At 34.7% G+C, this 20,258-nt stretch overlaps 1 protein-coding gene across 2 annotated transcripts in view; it reads left to right on the top strand.

Moving 5' to 3' along the window:
* LOC149807239 (afadin- and alpha-actinin-binding protein-like) overlaps positions 1-13,518 on the top strand; it is an 82,390-nt gene extending 68,872 nt beyond the window's left edge. For both annotated transcript variants that reach the window (XM_089935933.1, XM_089936013.1), the window contains exons 12-14: positions 2,081-2,189; positions 6,435-6,558; positions 13,168-13,518. In XM_089935933.1, the coding sequence (XP_089792059.1) occupies positions 2,081-2,189; positions 6,435-6,558; positions 13,168-13,393 (459 nt within the window). In that variant the 3' untranslated portion in view covers positions 13,394-13,518. The remainder of the gene's footprint in view (positions 1-2,080; positions 2,190-6,434; positions 6,559-13,167) is intronic.
* Positions 13,519-20,258: the final 6,740 nt, after the last annotated feature.

The following is a 20,258-nucleotide window of genomic DNA, read 5'->3' as shown; positions in this document are numbered from 1 at the left end:
ATTCACTACTTCTACCGACACACTCTGTGAAAATCAAGATAACTTTAGTGTCTCAAAATATAGATGTTTTTAATACTTGAAAGTGTGTGTGTGTGTGTGTGTGTGTGTGTGTGAATAGGATTTTTAATGTAGCTTTAACAATTTTTCAGTCATATCGCTACAGTGTCTGCAGTGTGGCAGTTTATAGTGATGTTAGCACTGAGGCATCATGCCGCAGACATGTAGCATGATATCCCACCCAGTCACATTATCCTGATACCAGGCCGACCAGTCCTAACACTAGCCTCTTAATGCTGATTGCCAAGTGAGGCAGCTGTTAGTACCATTTTTATAAGTCTTTGGTATGACTCGGCCAGGGATTGAACCCACAACCTCTCGCATACGAGGCAGACGCTCTAACCACAAGGCCACCAGAGCAGTCAATACTTGCAAGTATTTAAAAAAAATAATACTCTGTCTATTTTGATTAGTTTTGGTAAATATATTTTCTGCTTGACTATTTTATGCATGACTATTCTCTGCATCTGTATGTTTACCCCATTTGTAGATCATTTATTGGTCTACCTCCCCCACAAGTGCATCTCATATTCTGCATAAATTTTTCCCCTTTTTAAATATAAGCTAGTGCCTACCTTTGACTTAAGTAGTTCCAACAGAGCATTTCTATTAAGAAAGCACAGTCCACATCCTTTAATATGTCCAAGTTTATGCATGAGATCTACAAGTAAAAACAAATTCATCACAAGCAAACAATGACATCCAGGTTGCGTAGCAACTTGACCTTTGCAGTTCATCTCAATATAATTGTACATTTCAATGGGAAAGTGATGTCGGCACATGTTGTGTATAGTTTTCAGACCTTAAGTGATGGGATTTTTTTTGTTTGCTTTTTTGTGTCTTGAGTGGAAAACATCAACGGCTGATAACCAAAATATATATACCTGAAAGTGCACTTGAAAAGAACATGATAAATTAGGGAGTTTATTTATAGGAACCCTCATGTACTGTCACATACCAAGAGCATCTGTTTACAGAATATAATAACAAATGTCTTCAAAATTATTTTTGTTTATCTAACCACCTAGAAAAAGAAAAGCATTGACTTTTTTGATGTTATGGGAATTATTTTAAAATGGATTTATGCAATGATACAAGAGAGTTTTGTTTTGCAAACATCAGCTAACTTGTGGTTTTTTTCTTCAGTTTTATATGTATGCAATATTTTTGTGATGTCATATCAAAACATGGGCTAACATGCATATTTTTCAGTTTATTTTTGTATGCAGTTCTGTCATGATACATATATCAAACATGGGCTAACTTTTATTTTTCAGTTTATGTATACAATACTGTCATGACAGATCATATCAGGGCAATTATTGTGATACATATCTCAAACATGGGCTAACTTTTATTTTTCAGTTTATGTATACAGTACTGTCTTGACACAGATCATATCAGGGCAATTATTGTGATACATATCTCAAACATGGGCTAACTTTTATTTTTTCAGTTTCTGTATAAAATACTGTCTTGACACAGATCATATCAGGGCAATTATTGTGATACATATCTCAAACATGGGCTAACTTTTATTTTTCAGTTTATGTATACAGTACTGTCTTGACACAAATCATATCAGGGCAATTATTGTGATACATATCTCAAGCATGGCCTAACTTTTATTTTTTCAGTTTATGTATAAAATACTGTCTTGACACAGATCATATCAGGGCAATTATTGTGATACATATCTCAAACATGGGCTAACTTTTATTTTTCAGTTTATGTATACCATACTGTCTTGACACAGATCATATCAGGGCAATTATAGTGATACATATCTCAAACATGGGCTAACTTTTATTTTTTCAGTTTATGTATAAAATACATATCTCAATTCAGAATGTCTGGTGATACACAGCTCTAATTCTGAGGCCAGAGAAACATTTCTAGATCATTATGTTTTAAGCCAGTGTTGAATTCTTATTGTTAGCACCTGATTAGTAAGAATCATAATATTGGAGAAAACTTTCTGCAGTCATGCATGGCTTCATGTTTGCCATCTTTTTATTTACAGCGGAAGTCACTTGAGGATGAAAAGACAACCCTCCTAAAAAACCAGTTCCTCCAGATGTCCCCATTTGCCAATAATCAAACACCTACTTCCATTAAATCTGCAAAGAAAAGTGAGTTGATTTGTTTGGGGTGGGTTTTTTTTAGCTCACTTGGACATAAAACAAAATGAGTTTGTGATATGGTCCTTCATCTATTATGCCTTTTCTGCCATCCACTCACAGTGGTGGTATACAGCTTCTTAAAAGCACCATAATCAGTTTGCACATGACTTTTACAGGTAGCATTATGATATCAGGGCTTCCCAAAATTGTTAAGTAGATGCCAGTCTGTCATCCAATCTGCCATTACTAAAGACAGAATAATCCTTAAACAGCTTCTTAACAGCTATTCAACAGAATTTTACCAAATTTGATACAAAACATCACTGCTGTGTTCTAAATCACAGATTTGGTCCAGTCATTGTGAACAGCTTGTATCGGGGGGAGGGGTCGTTGTTGTTGAGAGATCTACTGATTTTGGGGGATACAAAGATCATGAGTCAGGTCATTCACATAAAGAAAAAAAATAGTTTCTGCTTAAAAATTTCAGTTCTTGACTTCACCAAAGTTTGTGCTTGACTTAGATGCTGAGTAAGAAATAATGCTATGGATTTAGGAGGGAAATGTAAAGGTCACTGAGAAAAAGAAAAATGGATTTTGCATTAATTTTAGTTGTACACCAGATACCAAGACCTAAATATGTGGAGATCTTGTACTTAATCTTTGAAGGAGGCCTGTTGTTTTGTTATAAGTGGTCAAGGACATTGTGGTTAAATGAAAAATGGGTTGTAGAATAAAGTTTGTTCTAGAATAAATTCCTTGACCAAGCTTTGTGGATGGTGTGCACCTATAGATTCTGTGAACTACAGGTCAGAGGTCATTGCCTTGGTAAGTCTAATAAGAAAATAATGGTTTTTGTGCCATAAAGTTTTGTTCCAGGCCACATACTTTTGAACAAAGGTCCAAATCATTGAGATTCAGTCAATAATCTCCATTTATGCCTTTATGGGTTTTGTCTTGTCCATGCCATGTTACATAAGAGTTGGGGCCCCGAGTGGCCGAGTGGTCTAAAGCGTTCTCCGTTACGGATCACTGCCATCTCACCTCTGTCTGCGCCGGTTCGAGTCTCAGATTCAGCCAATGTAGGTATGTGAGAAAGTATGCCAGTAGCTTCTCGTGGGTCGGTGGTTCTTTCTGGGGTTTTCCCGGGTTCTTCCTCCACCATTAATACTGGCCGCCATATATAGCCTATCGTGTGCTGAAAAATGGCGTTAAACCCCACAACAACAACAACAACTACATAAGAGTTATGGCCCTTGACTGTAATTAACATCATATTGTCACATGGAATTTTTCCTGCAGCTGCCACAGCTCAAGAAGAACCGTTCATCAAATTCTGGTGCACTTTGGTATGAACAATGTCTCATAGACTTAAATGTGCATTCTATTGAGGTATGGTGTCATCAACTCCACTTCGGATAGAGTTATGCAACATGTTGAGCATATTCTAGTCTAATTTCCTTTCTTCTATGTCATCATTTAGAAGAGTCATGACCCCTGAATCCCAGTCTTTGATGTCATCATTTAGAAGAGTCATGACCCCTGAATCCCAGTCTTTGATGCCATCATTTAGAAGAGTCATGACCCCTGAATCCCAGTCTTTGATGCCATCATTTAGAAGAGTCATGACCCCTGAATCCCAGTCTTTGATGTCATCATTTAGAAGAGTCATGACCCCTGAATCCCAGTCTTTGATGTCATCATTTAGAAGAGTCATGACCCCTGAATCCCAGTCTTTGATGTCATCATTTAGAGAAGTTATGTCCCCATAATTCCTGTCAATGATGTCATCATTTAGAAGAGTCATGACCCCTGAATCCCAGTCTTTGATGTCATCATTTAGAAGAGTCATGACCCCTGAATCCCAGTCTTTGATGTCATCATTTAGAAGAGTCATGACCCCTGAATCCCAGTCTTTGATGTCATCATTTAGAAGAGTCATGACCCCTGAATCCCAGTCTTAGATGTCATCATTTAAAAGAGTTATGGCCCCATAATTCCTGTCTTACATGTCCTTATTTAGAGTTATCAAGGCTCAATGATTACTTTCTTCCATTACCTCATATAGAAGAGTCATGGCCCTTTAATTCCTGTTTTCCATGTCATCATTTACAAGAGCCATGGCTCCTGAATGTCTGTCTTCCATGTCATCATTGAGAAGAGTCATGGCCCTTGAATGCCTGTTTTTGTTGTCATCATTTGCAAGAGCCATGGCCCAATAATTCTTGTCTTCCATGTCATCATTGAGAAGAGTCATGGCTTCTGAATGCCTGTCTTTGATGTCACCTTTTAGAGGAGTCTGGCCCCATAATTCCTGTCTTTGACATCATCGTTTAGAGAATTATGGACCTAAATGCCTGCCTTTGATGGCATCAGTTAGAGGAGTCATTGACCCATAATTCCTGTCTTTCATGTCTTCATTTAGAAGAGCCATGGCCCCTGAATTCCTGTCTTCTGTGTCATCATTTAGAGGAGTCATGGTTGCTGAATGCCTGTCTTCAGTGTTGTCAGTTAGAGGAATCATGGTCCCATAATTCATGTCTTCCTATTCATCATTTAGAGGAGTTACTGCCCCATAATTCCTGTCTTCCATGTCATCATTTAGAATGATCATGGCCCCATAATTCCTGTCCCATGGCCTCACAATTCTTGTCTTCTATGTAATCATTTAGAAAAGTCATGGACCCCTAATTCCTGTCTTCCATGTCATAATTTACAAGAGTCAATGCCCCTGAATGACTGTGTTCCATGTCATCATCGGTGGGGCTTTTGCAATTCACAGATCTCTTTAAGTTCTGGTTTCTGGATTAACAACACTAATAGTTCTGGTTTCTGGAATAACAATGAAAGTAACATGTGTTAATGTAACTGATAGCTGACAATATTCCTGTTTGTTACATGATTCCTGTGATATATTTTTTCATTGGTACTGTGACATCATGTGATTCATGATAATGCACTGGTGAGATGCTGTATCACTGACTTATGTGACATGTGATTCACGATAATGCATTGGTAAGATGCTGTATCATTGATGTGACATCATGTGATTCATGATAATGCAAGATATTGTACCATCATGATATTTTTTTATGGCATTGTCACATGTATTAATAGTACTAATAAAAACAATTCTTGCTGTAACTCGTGTATGTTTACAACATAACAATCACCAAAATATGGTGCGACTCTTTCAGTTCATAAGGTCAGTCAGTAGGTAAGCTATAATCAGAGGTTGCTCATATTTGTGCACCTTTGTACAATAAGTACCAGGAATGAGTGAGTAGTACCTCCCTTATAAAAGCCCCTGCTTTCAAACTTAAGGCCTGAAAAAAAAAAAGATTTTTGCAGATATTTTTATAATTCCTACTAGTATCCACCTGCCAGTTTGTTAGTGTGGTATTTTATTTTTGTTTTCTTTAGTATGTATTTTGTGGAATTCATCTATTTCAGAATCATGTACAGCCATTAAACTTTTAATTCTGAATGTGTTTCAATGTCATTGTGAAATGTGTTTTTCTTATTACTGTTCTAGCCTAATTTCAATCCACATCAGATAACATATTATCAGATATGTATTGTCAGGTTATATTTATGTTCCAATTAGGCAATTTATGTACCTCATACTTAATCTGCTTTTTGCTTGACTAGAAATTTTCAATTTTAATTTCATGTCTGTGTTTTTCTCAGATTCAAGGTATAAATAAATGCCATGGACCCATACTGACTATAGTGATTAGTTTTTTCTGAATTACATTGAAATTTTATCCCATGACAGCATATGCAGTTAAAATGCCATTTTCACAATATTGAAACAAGAAGCATTAAAAAATTTGTATTAAGCAATGTAATAAAATAATGATGCACCTTATTTACTGTATATATTAGGACACAAAAAAAGTAACTTTCTTTCTGTCCCAGAACTTACAGTGAAACTTTTTTCACTTAGGTTATATGTCCCAAAACTTAAGAAACAAAATAAATTTGTGTTGAATTTGTGCCTCCCAACCACCACCAGGTAAACCTATTATATTGACATCCACTTCAGATCATCAGTATGTAGCGGGCATGTGCAACCTACTGCAATCAAGCTGGATTTATCTGCTTATTTACACCACAAGGTATGGCTTTAAAAATCACTTATCCAGCCTGTGCCCTAGAGGGAATTACACATGTCTGATATAAGGTTTTCTGGTTCATAAAAGAAGTTATTCACCTCACAAAAGGTCAGTAATTGTATCTAATTTTATGTCACAGGTCAGGGTACCAGACTGCTACCATCCACACCAGTATTTTCACCAGCTCCGTCCAAAATACCCAAGACTCCTTCCACAGCTGAATTATACAGAGTTCTAGGAATTACACACAAGAGCTCTTTAAAGTAAGTAATAAAAGTATGGCATGCAAATCTTATTGAGGAAGCACAAATGAACCACAGAAAGAATCTTATTGTACCAGAGGTCTTGCAAACACTTAATCATGCATATTTGGATGCTATTTTTTATCTGGGACGCAGAAAATCACTGAGGCAGGAGTCCTCCATACGCTTGTAGTAGGTGTGCGGCAAAATTCAAAGACTTGCCAGTCCTGTGTCAGCCACCTGCTTTGTGGGAAAATGTGTTGATCAGTTAGCTGTGCTGATATTTACAGTGACAGAATTTAGTGACTGAAAGAACCCTTGATGTACATGTTGTGAGTATAAGAGTACATCAAAAGAACATGATGCAATAGCTGGGCAGCAAAGTTCAAAGGCTTTGACTGACGGCCAGGTGGGAAAATGTACTGATATTAACAGTGATTGAATTCATAGGGAGAAAGACCCAGTGTGCATGTGGTCATCTATAAGAGTACATCAAAAAAACAACTTTAGCTTTCATTATTGTGTTCATTTCCGAATGTAGCAGAATAAGCAGTGCACGTAACCTCAGAATCAAGACATGTAGAGACTTAGACAAAATGGCATTCGTAAATTTGGATAAGTATTTTGGGGTTAAACGGCAAACTTACGAAGATTGTAACGAGATTCAGAAGAGTGCTAAAGCTGCTAGAATTGATAGTTCGGATAGGACAGTAGCTAAGTGTAAGAAAGTGTGTGATGCCTAGCTTAGTGTTTGGAAAGAGTCCTTACTTGGTTTGATAAAATTTCAGTTTCACTCTTATGGACAAACAAGAGCTGTGTCTGTGTTGTAAAAAATGTAGAAATTAAACTTAATGCCAACCAATAGTTCTTTTCATTTTCATAGTTTTGAAGGGAGGGCCAGGGGTCATGCTATAGGGTGAAGTGGGCGACTATGTCGCCTAAAAATGTAAACTTTACCTTCTTCTGTTAGGAAAGTGAAAACGACTTTGCCCTGTGATTTTTTAAGAGGTACATTGACTGACCATACTTTTTGAGATGACCCTTGCCTTAGCCTGGTTAGTTATAGTTTTGCAGCAAAATGTATTCACCAAGATGTCAGTAGTTAGGCCTATTTTTTATATCAGTTATGTTGACAGACTAACTCTTGCCCATTCACAATCATGTGTTTTGATAGCTGATTGACCATTAACCCTTTCCCGAGTAAGGTAGCAACTTTCACTGCCCATTTTAAGCTTGCTATCCTTTGATGATATAAACATACAAACTTGTGTTACGAAACTTTAACAATAGTGTGTAGATAGCAATTTGTGTTTTATGATCAGAATCGGTGATCTGGATATATATTAACTGCCTCTTGTACACTATTTCATCATAAAATTAGTTTGAAACTGTCAGTGAACCAGTAGGCCTAACAGAAAATAATGGCGGACATCGCTGAGTCTGAGATGTACCAGTTTATTAGATTGTCTGTTTTCTTAAATCATCAGGCAGATACATTTAGAAAAATATACAATTCATTGAAAACAAAGCCTAGGTATTATTTTATTAAAGATTTAACTTTAAAGTGCAAATTATGTAGGTCAGAAATATATGGGACAATGCTATGTTGTGGAATTTGTGAGATGCGTTGTAAGGTCTAAGTTGTTTTCTGACTTTACACGTATTTGTGAAAATACAGAAAAAAAGCAGCAAAGCAGATACTATTTAACCATTGTCTAACATTACTACAAGTACGTAGACAAATAAATAAACCATAAATTTGCAATCCTGTCAATGGACTGATTTAATGAAGCTATATTATAGCGAGTGATTACATTACGAAAACCTCTCCTTCTAAAAATAGATGCACTCACGTGTGTGTTGATTCTGTAGGAAAGAAGGGTTTAGGTCATATACCATCTATAAAGGAGACATGTCTGTAATTTTATACATTTTAGTGTGTTATGTATGAATAGTTACAGTAATATTTTATCTGCAACAAAGAAATTAGGACAAACAGTATGATCAGAAGACATGTGCATTTGCCCTCATGTACATGGTAGCAGGGGTTGTTTCAAACACATTTAGAAATCTTTGAAAGTGCCATTAATGTAAACATTTAGAAAGTGTAAATAAATAAATTAAAAAAAATTTTAAAAATTGTATTAAGGGTAGTTGATTAAGCATTTTTACTAACTTGAAATCACATTAATATAATCTGGTTACTCATTTAAAATTTGTTACAATGTAGTTTCTTTTATTCTCTTTTAAGAGTCATATGGCCAAAATAATTCAGAAAAATTGTCTACTTGAAAATAAAATATTGCTTAAATCCAAAGTTAAATGCAAATATGAATAGTGGGAAATGGAGGGCTTAATTGAAATAAGAGAACATACATGCACTTCTCCCTGTTGAGCTCTCACTTCTTCCTGTTCTATCCAAAAGGAGAAGTCACTTCTCCCCAAAATTAAAGTCAAGCTTGACCCCTGGAGGGGACTGCACCTTTTGCTGGTGGGACTCCTACTTTTCCCAAAATGGGAGTCCTGGACTCCTAGTTTTAAAATCCTATCGAGACCTCAGTGTACTGTTGCAATAATTATTGAAAGCAAATAAAAGTATAAGTTCAAGATTTACCATTTTTGTATGATCATCCTATGACAATATCGTCAATGTTTTTTATTTAAAATGCCAAGCATGCATGATTTGGAACTTGGTGTAAATCTAAGATTGATTATCAACAAATTTATGCTAGTGTGATATGAATTTATTATTAGTATGTTTTTACACTTTAAAGAAAAGGTCTTGGATGATCATTTTTCAGTACAGATCAATAACAGTTTTTAAAAAACACATTCACAAGAACAGGCTTGTGTACCTTCCTTCAGCCATATGCCAAATAAGCAATTTTTAAAGCCATACCCTATGACGTAACAAAGTGGGCTGGATCTAGCACACATGCCATAGTTTGCACATGTCTGCCCTAAAGCCAGCCTCATACCCTGTCTTAATTTAAAATATTCATAATTTTAGCAACTAGCTCAAGAAAATGTATTCCCTAGTTATTTAAGTACCTCCCAAAATGATGGGCCAAGCTTGTTTCCAAATTATATAAAAAATTTTACTGGTACTTGTTTCTATCATTGACACACACACACACACCTTCATCCTTTGTAGTCTCTTTTGATTCATTTTTTAAATATGAATACTTAGTAGATTGCTTTAAACAGTACCTTGCTCCATAATGCTATTCATTGGAGCCACAGAAGTGTACCTTGTTATGAAGTCACCTTACATTGAGGTAGGTTCATTGGAGCCATACAGTTTTCCATGCTATGAGGTCATTGTATATTGAGAAGTGTTCCTTGGTATGAGGTCACTCTTTTATTGAGGTAAGTTCATTGGAGCCATGTAAGTTTTCCATGTTATGAGGTCACCTTATATTGAGGTTTGTTCATTGGAGCCATAGAAGTTCTCCATGTTATGAGGTCACCTTATATTGAGGTAGGTTCATTGGAGCCATAAAAGTGTTCCATGTTATGAGGTCACCTTATAATGAGGTAGGTTCGTTTGAGACTTAGAAGTGTTCCATGTTATAAGGTTACCTTTTGCTGAGGTAGAGTCATTGGAGTCCTAGATGTGTACCATATTATATGTGATGTTAGTTTATACTGAGCTAGGTTGGAGCCATATATGGTCACTTTATAAAGAGGTAGGTTCATTGGCACCATAAAAGTGTACCATGTTGTAAGTGAGGTCGTTTGAAATATGGAAGCTCGGCAATGCAAATGATATCTGAGACTGGCTCTGTGAATTTTCACATAAGCCTTGCATAGTGTAGCTAAAGTTACCAAATTCATCTCACACATGACTTATTTCAATGCCATTAGTATCAACTACAGAACAACATTACTTATTGAACATATTTTGATAAAAGAGTGGTATGTGTACATGTAACCAATCATGTTGCCCCTGGAGTTAGTGAAGGGTTCATTTGTGATACAGGACAAAGCAGTTATTGGAGCCATTGTGTGCCAGAGGTAAAAAGAACATGGTCTGCTCATTAGACAAATTATGTGACAAACATTCAATAAATAAAAATGTAAATTAGTTCATAAAAACTAATTGATGTAGATAGTCTTTTAAATAATTAAATGTTTCTACACTTCTAGACTTTTTTTGAGTTTCACACAGTGCAGGTGAGCAATCTCATGTCCATTTGGGCCTCTTGTTTTACCATCATCATTTTTACTGGAAAACCTTTACTCAATGACATTTAATCAGGACTGTAATGATGTGCCATTAAACATTGTGTATACATACATGATATAGAACCTTGTGTCAGATGCACATATGATGTGAAATCAGAAGATCATGCTGTTGTGGATGGCATTACATGGTAATGCCATGTTGGCTTGTGTCTGTCACATGGGACTGAGACTTATTCAGATTATACCACTAGTAGATTTTTCTCCTGTTATGGTATATTATGTGCAGCATGCATAGAAAAATTGCAAGTAATTAGATTTAGAACACACAAACTTGGTAAATCCTTCAAACAGGCTAAATAAAGGCAAATATTCAATCATCTTTGTATGTGTGGCCAACTCTTTACACATGGCCATCTTTGTACACATGACTATCTCTGTACACATGACCAACTCTTCACACATGGCCATCTCTATACACATGACCATCGATGTACACATGGCCATCTCTGTACACATGGCCGTAGGCATTGTCAGGGTAGACTGTTTGGTTTGATTGCAGTTTAACACAGAAGTAAACAACAAAAAAATACTTATCTAGGATATTTCTTCCATAGATGTTTCACGGTATCAGTATAACATAAAACCAGTGACAGTATTGATATGACATAAAACCCATAATGTAATAGTATCAGTGTTACAAAAAGCCAATAATATAACAATATCAGTATAACATAAAACCAGTAACATACTTTTATTCTTTATCTGTGTCTCAATATATCGTTATAACAATAAAACCAATAATTAAAAAAAACTTAAGTCTTTAATGTTGAATCTGTAAAATGGGTTGAATTATTTCCATTTATTGCAATCCTTGGAAATTAAAGATGTGATATTAATTGACTCATGTAATAAATTTGTTATGAAAAAGCACAGATGTTTGATTCTTTTTATCAGATGATACAGAGATACTATCCATGATTCCAGAATTTGTAGAGGGTTTAGGAAATTTCAGTGTAATCTCAGCATTCCAAATTATATTGATGAAATTATCGAATGTACTATGTGGACACGGATAACTAGAAAAGCAATTAATTATGATAGGCTGGTACACAAAATCTAGTTTTGCAATGCAAAACAGATAGTAGATAACAAGATGGTCAGCCTGTCAGTTAAACAGTAAATAAAAAATGTCTGAAATTAAGAGAAAAGGATGATGCAGATAATTTATTAGGAAGCTAATATTTATTGTTATTGTTTTGGCTAAAAAATATTGTTGGAATTCAAGGTTCTGGCATTGGATGAATGGATATACTATTTATTCTTATTGGATCCAAATTGTTCCTGACTGTACATGTTTGTATAGGCTCATTGGGAGATGCAGTACGATTGTAGCTGACTGTGCAGTCATGTATTGGCTCATAGGGAGATGTGGTAAGAGTGGCACTCACTGTACAGGAATGCAAGGGCTCATACAAAGATGCAACTCAGATGTACTGCCTAAATTTGTTATTTTAAACAAACATGTTATCCATTCCAGATGGACTGCCTAGATTTGCTATTTTAAACAAACATGTTATCAATTCCAGATGGACTACTGCCTGTATTCCATAATTTTGATCCTTGGAGTCCTCAGAAGCATTCTCATGGGCTGGTCTCTTTGCGTGATGAAATACAGTTTGTTAAATATGCTAATATGCAGTGTAATCAGTTTGTTAAAGATGCAAATATGCAGTGGATACAGTTTGTTAAAGATGCAAATATGCAGTGGACACAGTTACTTAAATATGCTAATATGCAGTGGATACAGTTTGTTAAAGATGCAAATATGCAGTGGACACAGTTACTTAAATATGCTAATATGCAGTGGATACATGTTTGTTAAATATGTTAATATGTGGTGGATACAGTTTATTAAATATAATATGCAGTGGATACAGATTGTTAAAGATGCAAATATGCAGTGGACACAGTTAAATATGCTAATATGCAGTGGATACAGTTTGTTAAATATGCAAATATGCAGTGTAATTAGTTTGTTAATTATGCAAATATCCAGTGGATACAGTTTGTTAAGTATGCAAATATGCAGTGTAATCAGTTTGTTAATTATGCAAATATGCAGTGGATACAGTTTGTTAAATATGCTAATATGTGGTGGATAGAGTTTGTTAAATATGCTAATATACAATGGATGCAGTTTGTTAAATATGCTAATATGCAGTGGATTGACGTACAGGTTTATGCTTCTACCATTCCTTCTTCTCTCAGTGTCTTATGTGTTATTTCATATCCAAAATGGGTTGATAAAATCCACTATAATAACATGTAATGTAATATCAAATCAGTGTGCCCTACATTGGGACTGAGCAGAAAGATCTACCTGAAGATTTTCTGATAAAAAGAATGGAGACTTAATTTATAGCACCTTTCTTTCATTTTCAGACGAGGGAAGTCATCTAGTTCCAGACGCCTGCCAAAGTCGGTGAGTACTGAGTCTTTGAATGGGTCTGTGACCTCCAGATCCTGCAAGTCAGCACCAGAGAATATGTTAGAAGCTGCATCACCTCCTTCACAGAAACTTGCACTAGAGGAGGTAGAAGAGATAAAAAAGTCATTGTTTTCCCAAAAACGAAGGTCCGGTACAGGAAGTCCTAATAGCATAGAATGATAACTCTCAGTTTAATTTTTGGTTATCACACAGTTTTCTTTGTATCAATATTTGTCATAGATCAAGGATGTAGAGGTTCCTTCATGAGTACTCATTTCAAATGAAATTTATGGAAAATGAGGTATAATTTCCACCTTATGCAATGCTTGAGAAGCAAAACATGGAAATTACTTGTTTCATAAATTTCATTTGAAATAAGCACAATTTTAAGAGTCCTTTTTTACATCACCAAGAAAACAACATTTATTCAGATAACTGCAAAATACTTTGGATTACATAACATGAGGTCATTTGTGAGATCATCAGGTATTGTGTGTGTCATATTATTATGTTTTTTTTTAATTAACCTAAGTAATGTAGTTGTCATGTGGTAAGTTATGTTACATAATTATTTTACACTGAACTGACCAAAATTATTAATACTTTGAAATGGTGGAAGTTAGAGCAGTTGGGGAAAACCACCAATTGTCAGTAGATTTTAACTAATCCATGCATGTACCAGCAATAGTAATTGAACCCAGGATCACTAAAAGGCAAAGCAAATCACTGCCCAATCTGGAGCCACCCTATCATAGTGTCATTGTCAATATCACCTCTAGCAAGTGATATCTTTAGGAATAGAAATCCCATGGAAACATTAAGTTGGTATGTCTTGATCTAAAATGGGGCCATAATAATTCATGAGGTTAAAATGTACATATACTGAAGGCCTTAACAAGTCATCAGGTTAAAGTGTACATACACTGAAAGCCATAAGAATTCATGAGGTTAAAGTGTACATATACTGAAGGCCTTAACAAGTCATCAGGTTAAAGTGTACATACACTGAAAGCCATAAGAATTCATTAGGTTAAAGTGTACATATACTGAAGGCCTTAACAAGTCATCAGGTTAAAGTGTACATACACTGAAAGCCATAAGAATTCATGAGGTTAAAATGTACATATACTGAAAGCCATAAGAATTCATGAGGTTAAAGTGTACATACACTGAAAGCTGCAAGAATTCATGAGGTTAAAGTGTACATACACTGAAAGCCATAAGAATTCATGAGGTTAAAGTGTACATACACTGAAAGCTGCAAGAATTCATGAGGTTAAAGTGTACATCACTAAAAGCCCTAAGAATTCATGAGGTTAAAGTGTACATATACTGAAGGCCTTAACAAGTCATCAGGTTAAAGTGTACATACACTGAAAGCCATAAGAATTCATGAGGTTAAAGTGTACATATACTGAAGGCCTTAACAAGTCATCAGGTTAAAGTGTACATACACTGAAAGCCATAAGAATTCATGACGTTAAAGTGTACATATACTGAAGGCCTTAACAAGTCATCAGGTTAAAGTGTACATACACTGAAAGCCATAAGAATTCATGAGGTTAAAATGTACATATACTGAAAGCCATAAGAATTCATGAGGTTAAAGTGTACATACACTGAAAGCTGCAAGAATTCATGAGGTTAAAGTGTACATACACTGAAAGCCATAAGAATTCATGAGGTTAAAGTGTACATACACTGAAAGCTGCAAGAATTCATGAGGTTAAAGTGTACATCACTAAAAGCCCTAAGAATTCATGATGTTAAAATTGACATAAACTGAAAGTCTTAAGAAGTCAATAGGTTCACACTGAAAACCATTATAATTCATGAGGTTCAAAGTGGATATAAAATGAAGGCCATAAAGAATTTATGAGGCTAAAGTGCACATACACTAAAAGTCATAACAATTCATGAGGTTAAAGTTTAAACACACTGAAAGCCATAAGAATTCATGAGGTTCAAGTCTACATAAACTGAAATCCATGAGAAGTCTTGAGGTTCAAGAGTGCATACACTGAAAGCCATAAGAATTCATGAGGTTTAAATGTACATACACTGAAAACTAAAAATTCATGAGGTTCAAGTGTACACTGAAAGCTGCAAGAATTCATGAGGGTAAAGTGTACATACACTGAAAGCTGTAAGAATTGATGATGTTAAAGTGTACATACACTGAATATCATGAATTTTAGAATTATAAACATTAGCTTTTGTAGTAAAAATGTAGTGAAATGTAATAATAAAGATCTGACAAACTTGAATCTTCTTAAAAATAGATTTTAAGGTGTAAGATTTATAATGTAAAAGTTAATCTTGTATCTTTAGAATTCCCACAGATTAGCATCTTCCTAAAAGCTGAGAATATTTAGTGTCTTGGCAGCCCATGGTCAATTCAGTACATGCATATTAAAATATAGGTTGCTGTTAAACTTGTATCATTTTTCATGTGAAGCATTGGTTTAGTAAGTTTTTATTTTTTTAGTTTAAATGTAAGAATGCATGTGGATCCTGTTTGTCACGCAAGTTTGGATTCCATTCAGTCTGTCAGTAAATTGTCTCATATATAATACATGTGTATTTACTTATTTGTTACCAGTTATTTTTATACAATTGTTAATGGTTGCATTATCTAAAACATGTGTACAAATTATTTCATGAAAAGTGTATTTGTAGCTGTTTTTAATATTTACAGTGATCTCATATATGTACATTTAATATAATTTCTGTGCATACAGACATTTAGTGTGCACATTATAATTCCATAATTTGTTGGTGTAGGGCTGTTGATTGTTTATTGGTATTTTTCAGGTTATTTATGTGCATGCTTTTGTACAGTTCTTTTCTTTCACAAATTATTTTGAAGACAATTACTGTTGTACAGCACATTCCATTAAATGTGATGCAGTCAGAGGGAGGACATTTATTGTTTTCCCAAAAGACAGTACTCTTGCATGCAGTCCCCACCCCTGAATTTTATTTTGATTAGTCATTTGAATTACAGTCTCTGTTAACTATCAAGTTATTCCCCATATTGTGATATTCTTTAGAATATTATAGGAAAATATTGTCTTCTGTCTATAAAAATTTCCAATTTTGACCGTAACCTCCTCAATCATAAAACTTACCTCCAGAATGCTGCACAGAAATATTCAGATGAATCAAGAGCCTGCATTTACACATTTCTAAATTAGATTTATTAATATGAACTAACAGTTTATACTCTAAACAGTCATTAAACCTTTTTTGTATCCTGGACCAGAGTATCAATTGTGTATGTGTATGTGTGTGTGTATATATATATATATATATATATATATATAATGCAAGGTTTGCAAATTTAGACACTTGCTGAATTGGGAGGGGGGACTATGAAATTAAAATAAAAATGAGAAGGTTCAAATTCTTTATGGATGTTCAAGTAGATGTTTTGAACTTTTCAGACTTTTCATGGTCTTTATCCCTGTATAATAAGTCACCTCATTGAATAGTACTGAAAAAAAAAACAATATTAAAAGTAAAAGTAAGTTTTCTCACAGTATTGATATATATGAAAATATTTTACTAATCTAATGTTTGAGGCTATGCATAGTAATGTATAAATAGCAACTTGACCTTTTCTTGCATAGTAATATATAAATAGCAACTTTACCTTTTCTTGCATAGTAATGTATAAATTACAGTTTGACCTTTTCTTGCATAGTAATGTATAAATAGCAACTTGACCTTTTCTTGCATAGTAATGTATAAATTGCAGTTTGACCTTTTCTTGCATCTGTTTTGACATAGATTGATATGCAGTCCAGATAATTGGCCCAAATGGAGCAAGTGAAAATATCTTTTTATTCCCTTGGCTTGTGAAATGGTTGTAAACTTTTGCCAAACATTTTCACTGTTTCAGCCTGTCATTTAAACCTGTGCCTTGCACATTTAAAAGTTTATATCTTCATTTCTGTGCATCAATCCATCTAATAATTCAGTCTCATTTATTTCTGCTCTGTAACATTGAAGCCATTTGAAATAAAGTGATGGTGGCTGTTTACCTCATTGAGTGTTGTTTCTTCAAGGTCAGTGACACAGAGCAATATTTTAAGTTTACTGTTACTTTCCTTTGTGGTCCCAAGTGGCTGAGTGGTCTAAAGCACTCTCCGTTACGGATCACTGCCATCTCATCTCTGTCTGCACTGGATCGAGTCTTAGATTCAGCCAGTGTGGGTATGTGAGAAAGCTTGCCGGTAGCTTCTCTTGGGTTGGCGGTTCTTTCCCAGGTTTTCCCGGGTTCTTCCTCCACCATTAAAACTGGCCGCCATGTATAGCCTATCGTGTACTGAAAAATGGCGTCAAACCCTACAACAACAACAACAACAAAAATACTTTCCTTTTGACCCCTATAACTTTAGAGCCACTTGAGATTAAGGAATGAACCCTATTTTTAAGCTTAATGTAACAGGACAATATTTGTTTCTTTTTCCGATCACTTATCTTTCCACTGTTACTTTTAAAACTATTTGAGATTAAGGGATGAAATTTACCGCTTGCATATATATCATCACAAGAAGGTGTGTTGCATACCTCAATGGAGGTCATTTTTCAAGGTCATGGTGAATATATTGGGTTTCACATTTTTTATTCCATCATATAACTTATGAGTATTTCAAGATGAACAGATAGATGAATAGATATAGTTGTATATTGTTACTAGAAGATGTGTTGCAACAAAGTTGTGACCCCATCTTCTTGGTCGAGGTTACTGGTTATATTTTTTGTTATTTTTGTTTCTGTTTTTTACCAAAAAGTGTTTTTGAGATTCAAAGATGAACTTTGTTACACTTATTTTTGTTTGTTTTATGACAGCTCATGCATCATGATCAAGGTCTTATCTCCAAAGGTAAGGCCACCAATAATTTTTTGCGCTATCAGGGCTGAGCAAAATATAATTGTTTTTCATCCAGGACAAGTGGTTTCAGAAACTGTGCTTGTTTCACTTACCTTTTCATTTGTCTCAAAATTTTAATCACTTGTCAAGATTTGATACGATTATGCACTTTAAGCCATAGAATGAACAAACTAATGTACAACATATTTCTTAAAACAATTTTAATTTTAAAAACATGTATATTATACACTTTGTTTCATGAGAGGTTTTCAGTTTTCCATTGTCCAGGTATCTTATATGCACTTTTATGTTTGTTTTATTGCAGTAGCATAATTACTTCTATCAGGAAAGGAATTTACTGGAATTCAGACTTTCCATAACTTCTTCTCTCAAGACTTGATTGATTGATAGAAGGAAATCTTTTGCTCCGAATCTGTTTTTATAATAAGCACAAGTTCAGCACAGCTCTTCTGAAGTGCACAGAGCATTCCCATATGGTTTTTCATAATGGGCTGACTGTAGGCTGTGTTAAAGAGGGCTCTCATTTATTTCACATCAATTTCATTTAGTTTTGAAAGGGCCTTTCCTAGTGGAAAGTAAACAATTCCAAATTTGATAATTTTGTTTGGCTGGCTAGTGTCATGCATATACTTTGCCATACAGGCCTTGTGAGGTCCAAAACTGACATGAGATTTGATTGGTTCATTCCTTAATTTATCAGTAACTGATAAACATTTTTGTTCTGACAAATGAATTCAAAACTGATAACTATGAATCCAATGCAGCTGAAAATATCTTTGTCTCTTAGTAATGTCATATTTGAAATTTTTTTATTCACACACAGTCTGGCTTATCTCTCTTTGGACAAATAGTTACCTATTACTCTGTGGCAGTCATACATTTTAACCTTCCACTTTCACATGAATTTTCCTTCTAAGAATCTTCCTTAATAACTTCTTGCAAACTAATTTAGTAAACTGATTTTATCCACATAGTAAATATCACCTTGCGTGACAACTACTTCTAAAGTGATCATGACATCCATTTTGTCCTTTATTAAATAGAGACAGCATGTAATTATCATTATTCACTCATTATTTTGCTTAACACACTATCAGATGTGAAAGTTAATTCTATGTATAATCAATTACAAATTAAAGAATCATCACTGCCATTTAATCTGTTCTTAAAGGGAACAGACACTGATATCAGTAAAGTGCCTATCGTTAATTTAATTGGACTGACTACCTGGATTAAAATCAAAGGGTAGTGCCCGTCCTTACTGGACATTTAATTGGACTGACTAGCTGGTTTATTATCAAAAGGTAGTGCCTGTCATTACCAGAAATTTAATTGGACTGACTAGCTGGATTAAAATTCAAGGGTGAATCATTGTTGGGAGAGTCTGGTTGGAATTAGTACAAAGAAGCCATTTAAAATATGCTGATTAATCATACAAGCTTTGTTTTGTTTCATGTTTTGATTGGTCATGACTTGGTCACTTGTCCCAGTAAAGCGGTAATAGAATGAACACATATGCAACAGTAACCAATGACCACTGGTATTTGTGATACAGGATGTAAATAAATATATGAAGAGGGATAAAATCAAGCATTCAGTATGCCCAGAGTATATGAATGGCCTGAAAAATGTAGATAAAGTGATTACGGCATGAAAATAGCCATTTGTCTGACTTTCTAAAAATTCTTAACGTCAGCAAAAGCACTTGACTCAGACTAGTGACTTGTAAAATTTCTCTTTGCAACTTTGAAATTGATTAGTTTGGGATGTCAGGTTCTGAGATTTGGTCAGTCCTACCTGTTATGCATGTTTATTCTAATTCCCTTTGAGATAGATCTATGAAACTTGGTTACTTTCCAGGTTACATCTCCGTCACAAAGGTCAGCCATATTTCATCACTGTATACTTTTTTGACCTCATCATGTTCGGTTAGGGTAAAAAAAATCACTGAATTTGCTCGTATCAAACTTGTAACTATCCACTGCTATGTTAATGTTGGAATGTGCCTTAGTACCAAGTGCCACAAGTAAAAACTGTTCTGTAAGTGTGTGATTGCTTATGTATTTTTCCTTTGTATTCTGATATTTATGATATGTATACATACATAATATCAGGTAATTTAAATTACATTAGCAAGTTCTGATT

The sequence above is a fragment of the Sinohyriopsis cumingii genome, chromosome 1, assembly GCF_028554795.1.
Source record: "Sinohyriopsis cumingii isolate HCF-2022 chromosome 1, ASM2855479v2, whole genome shotgun sequence".
Taxonomy (NCBI): Eukaryota; Metazoa; Mollusca; class Bivalvia; order Unionida; family Unionidae; genus Sinohyriopsis; species Sinohyriopsis cumingii.
The sequence above is the reverse complement of the archived record's forward strand: the minus strand, read 5'-3'. Positions and strand labels throughout refer to the sequence as shown.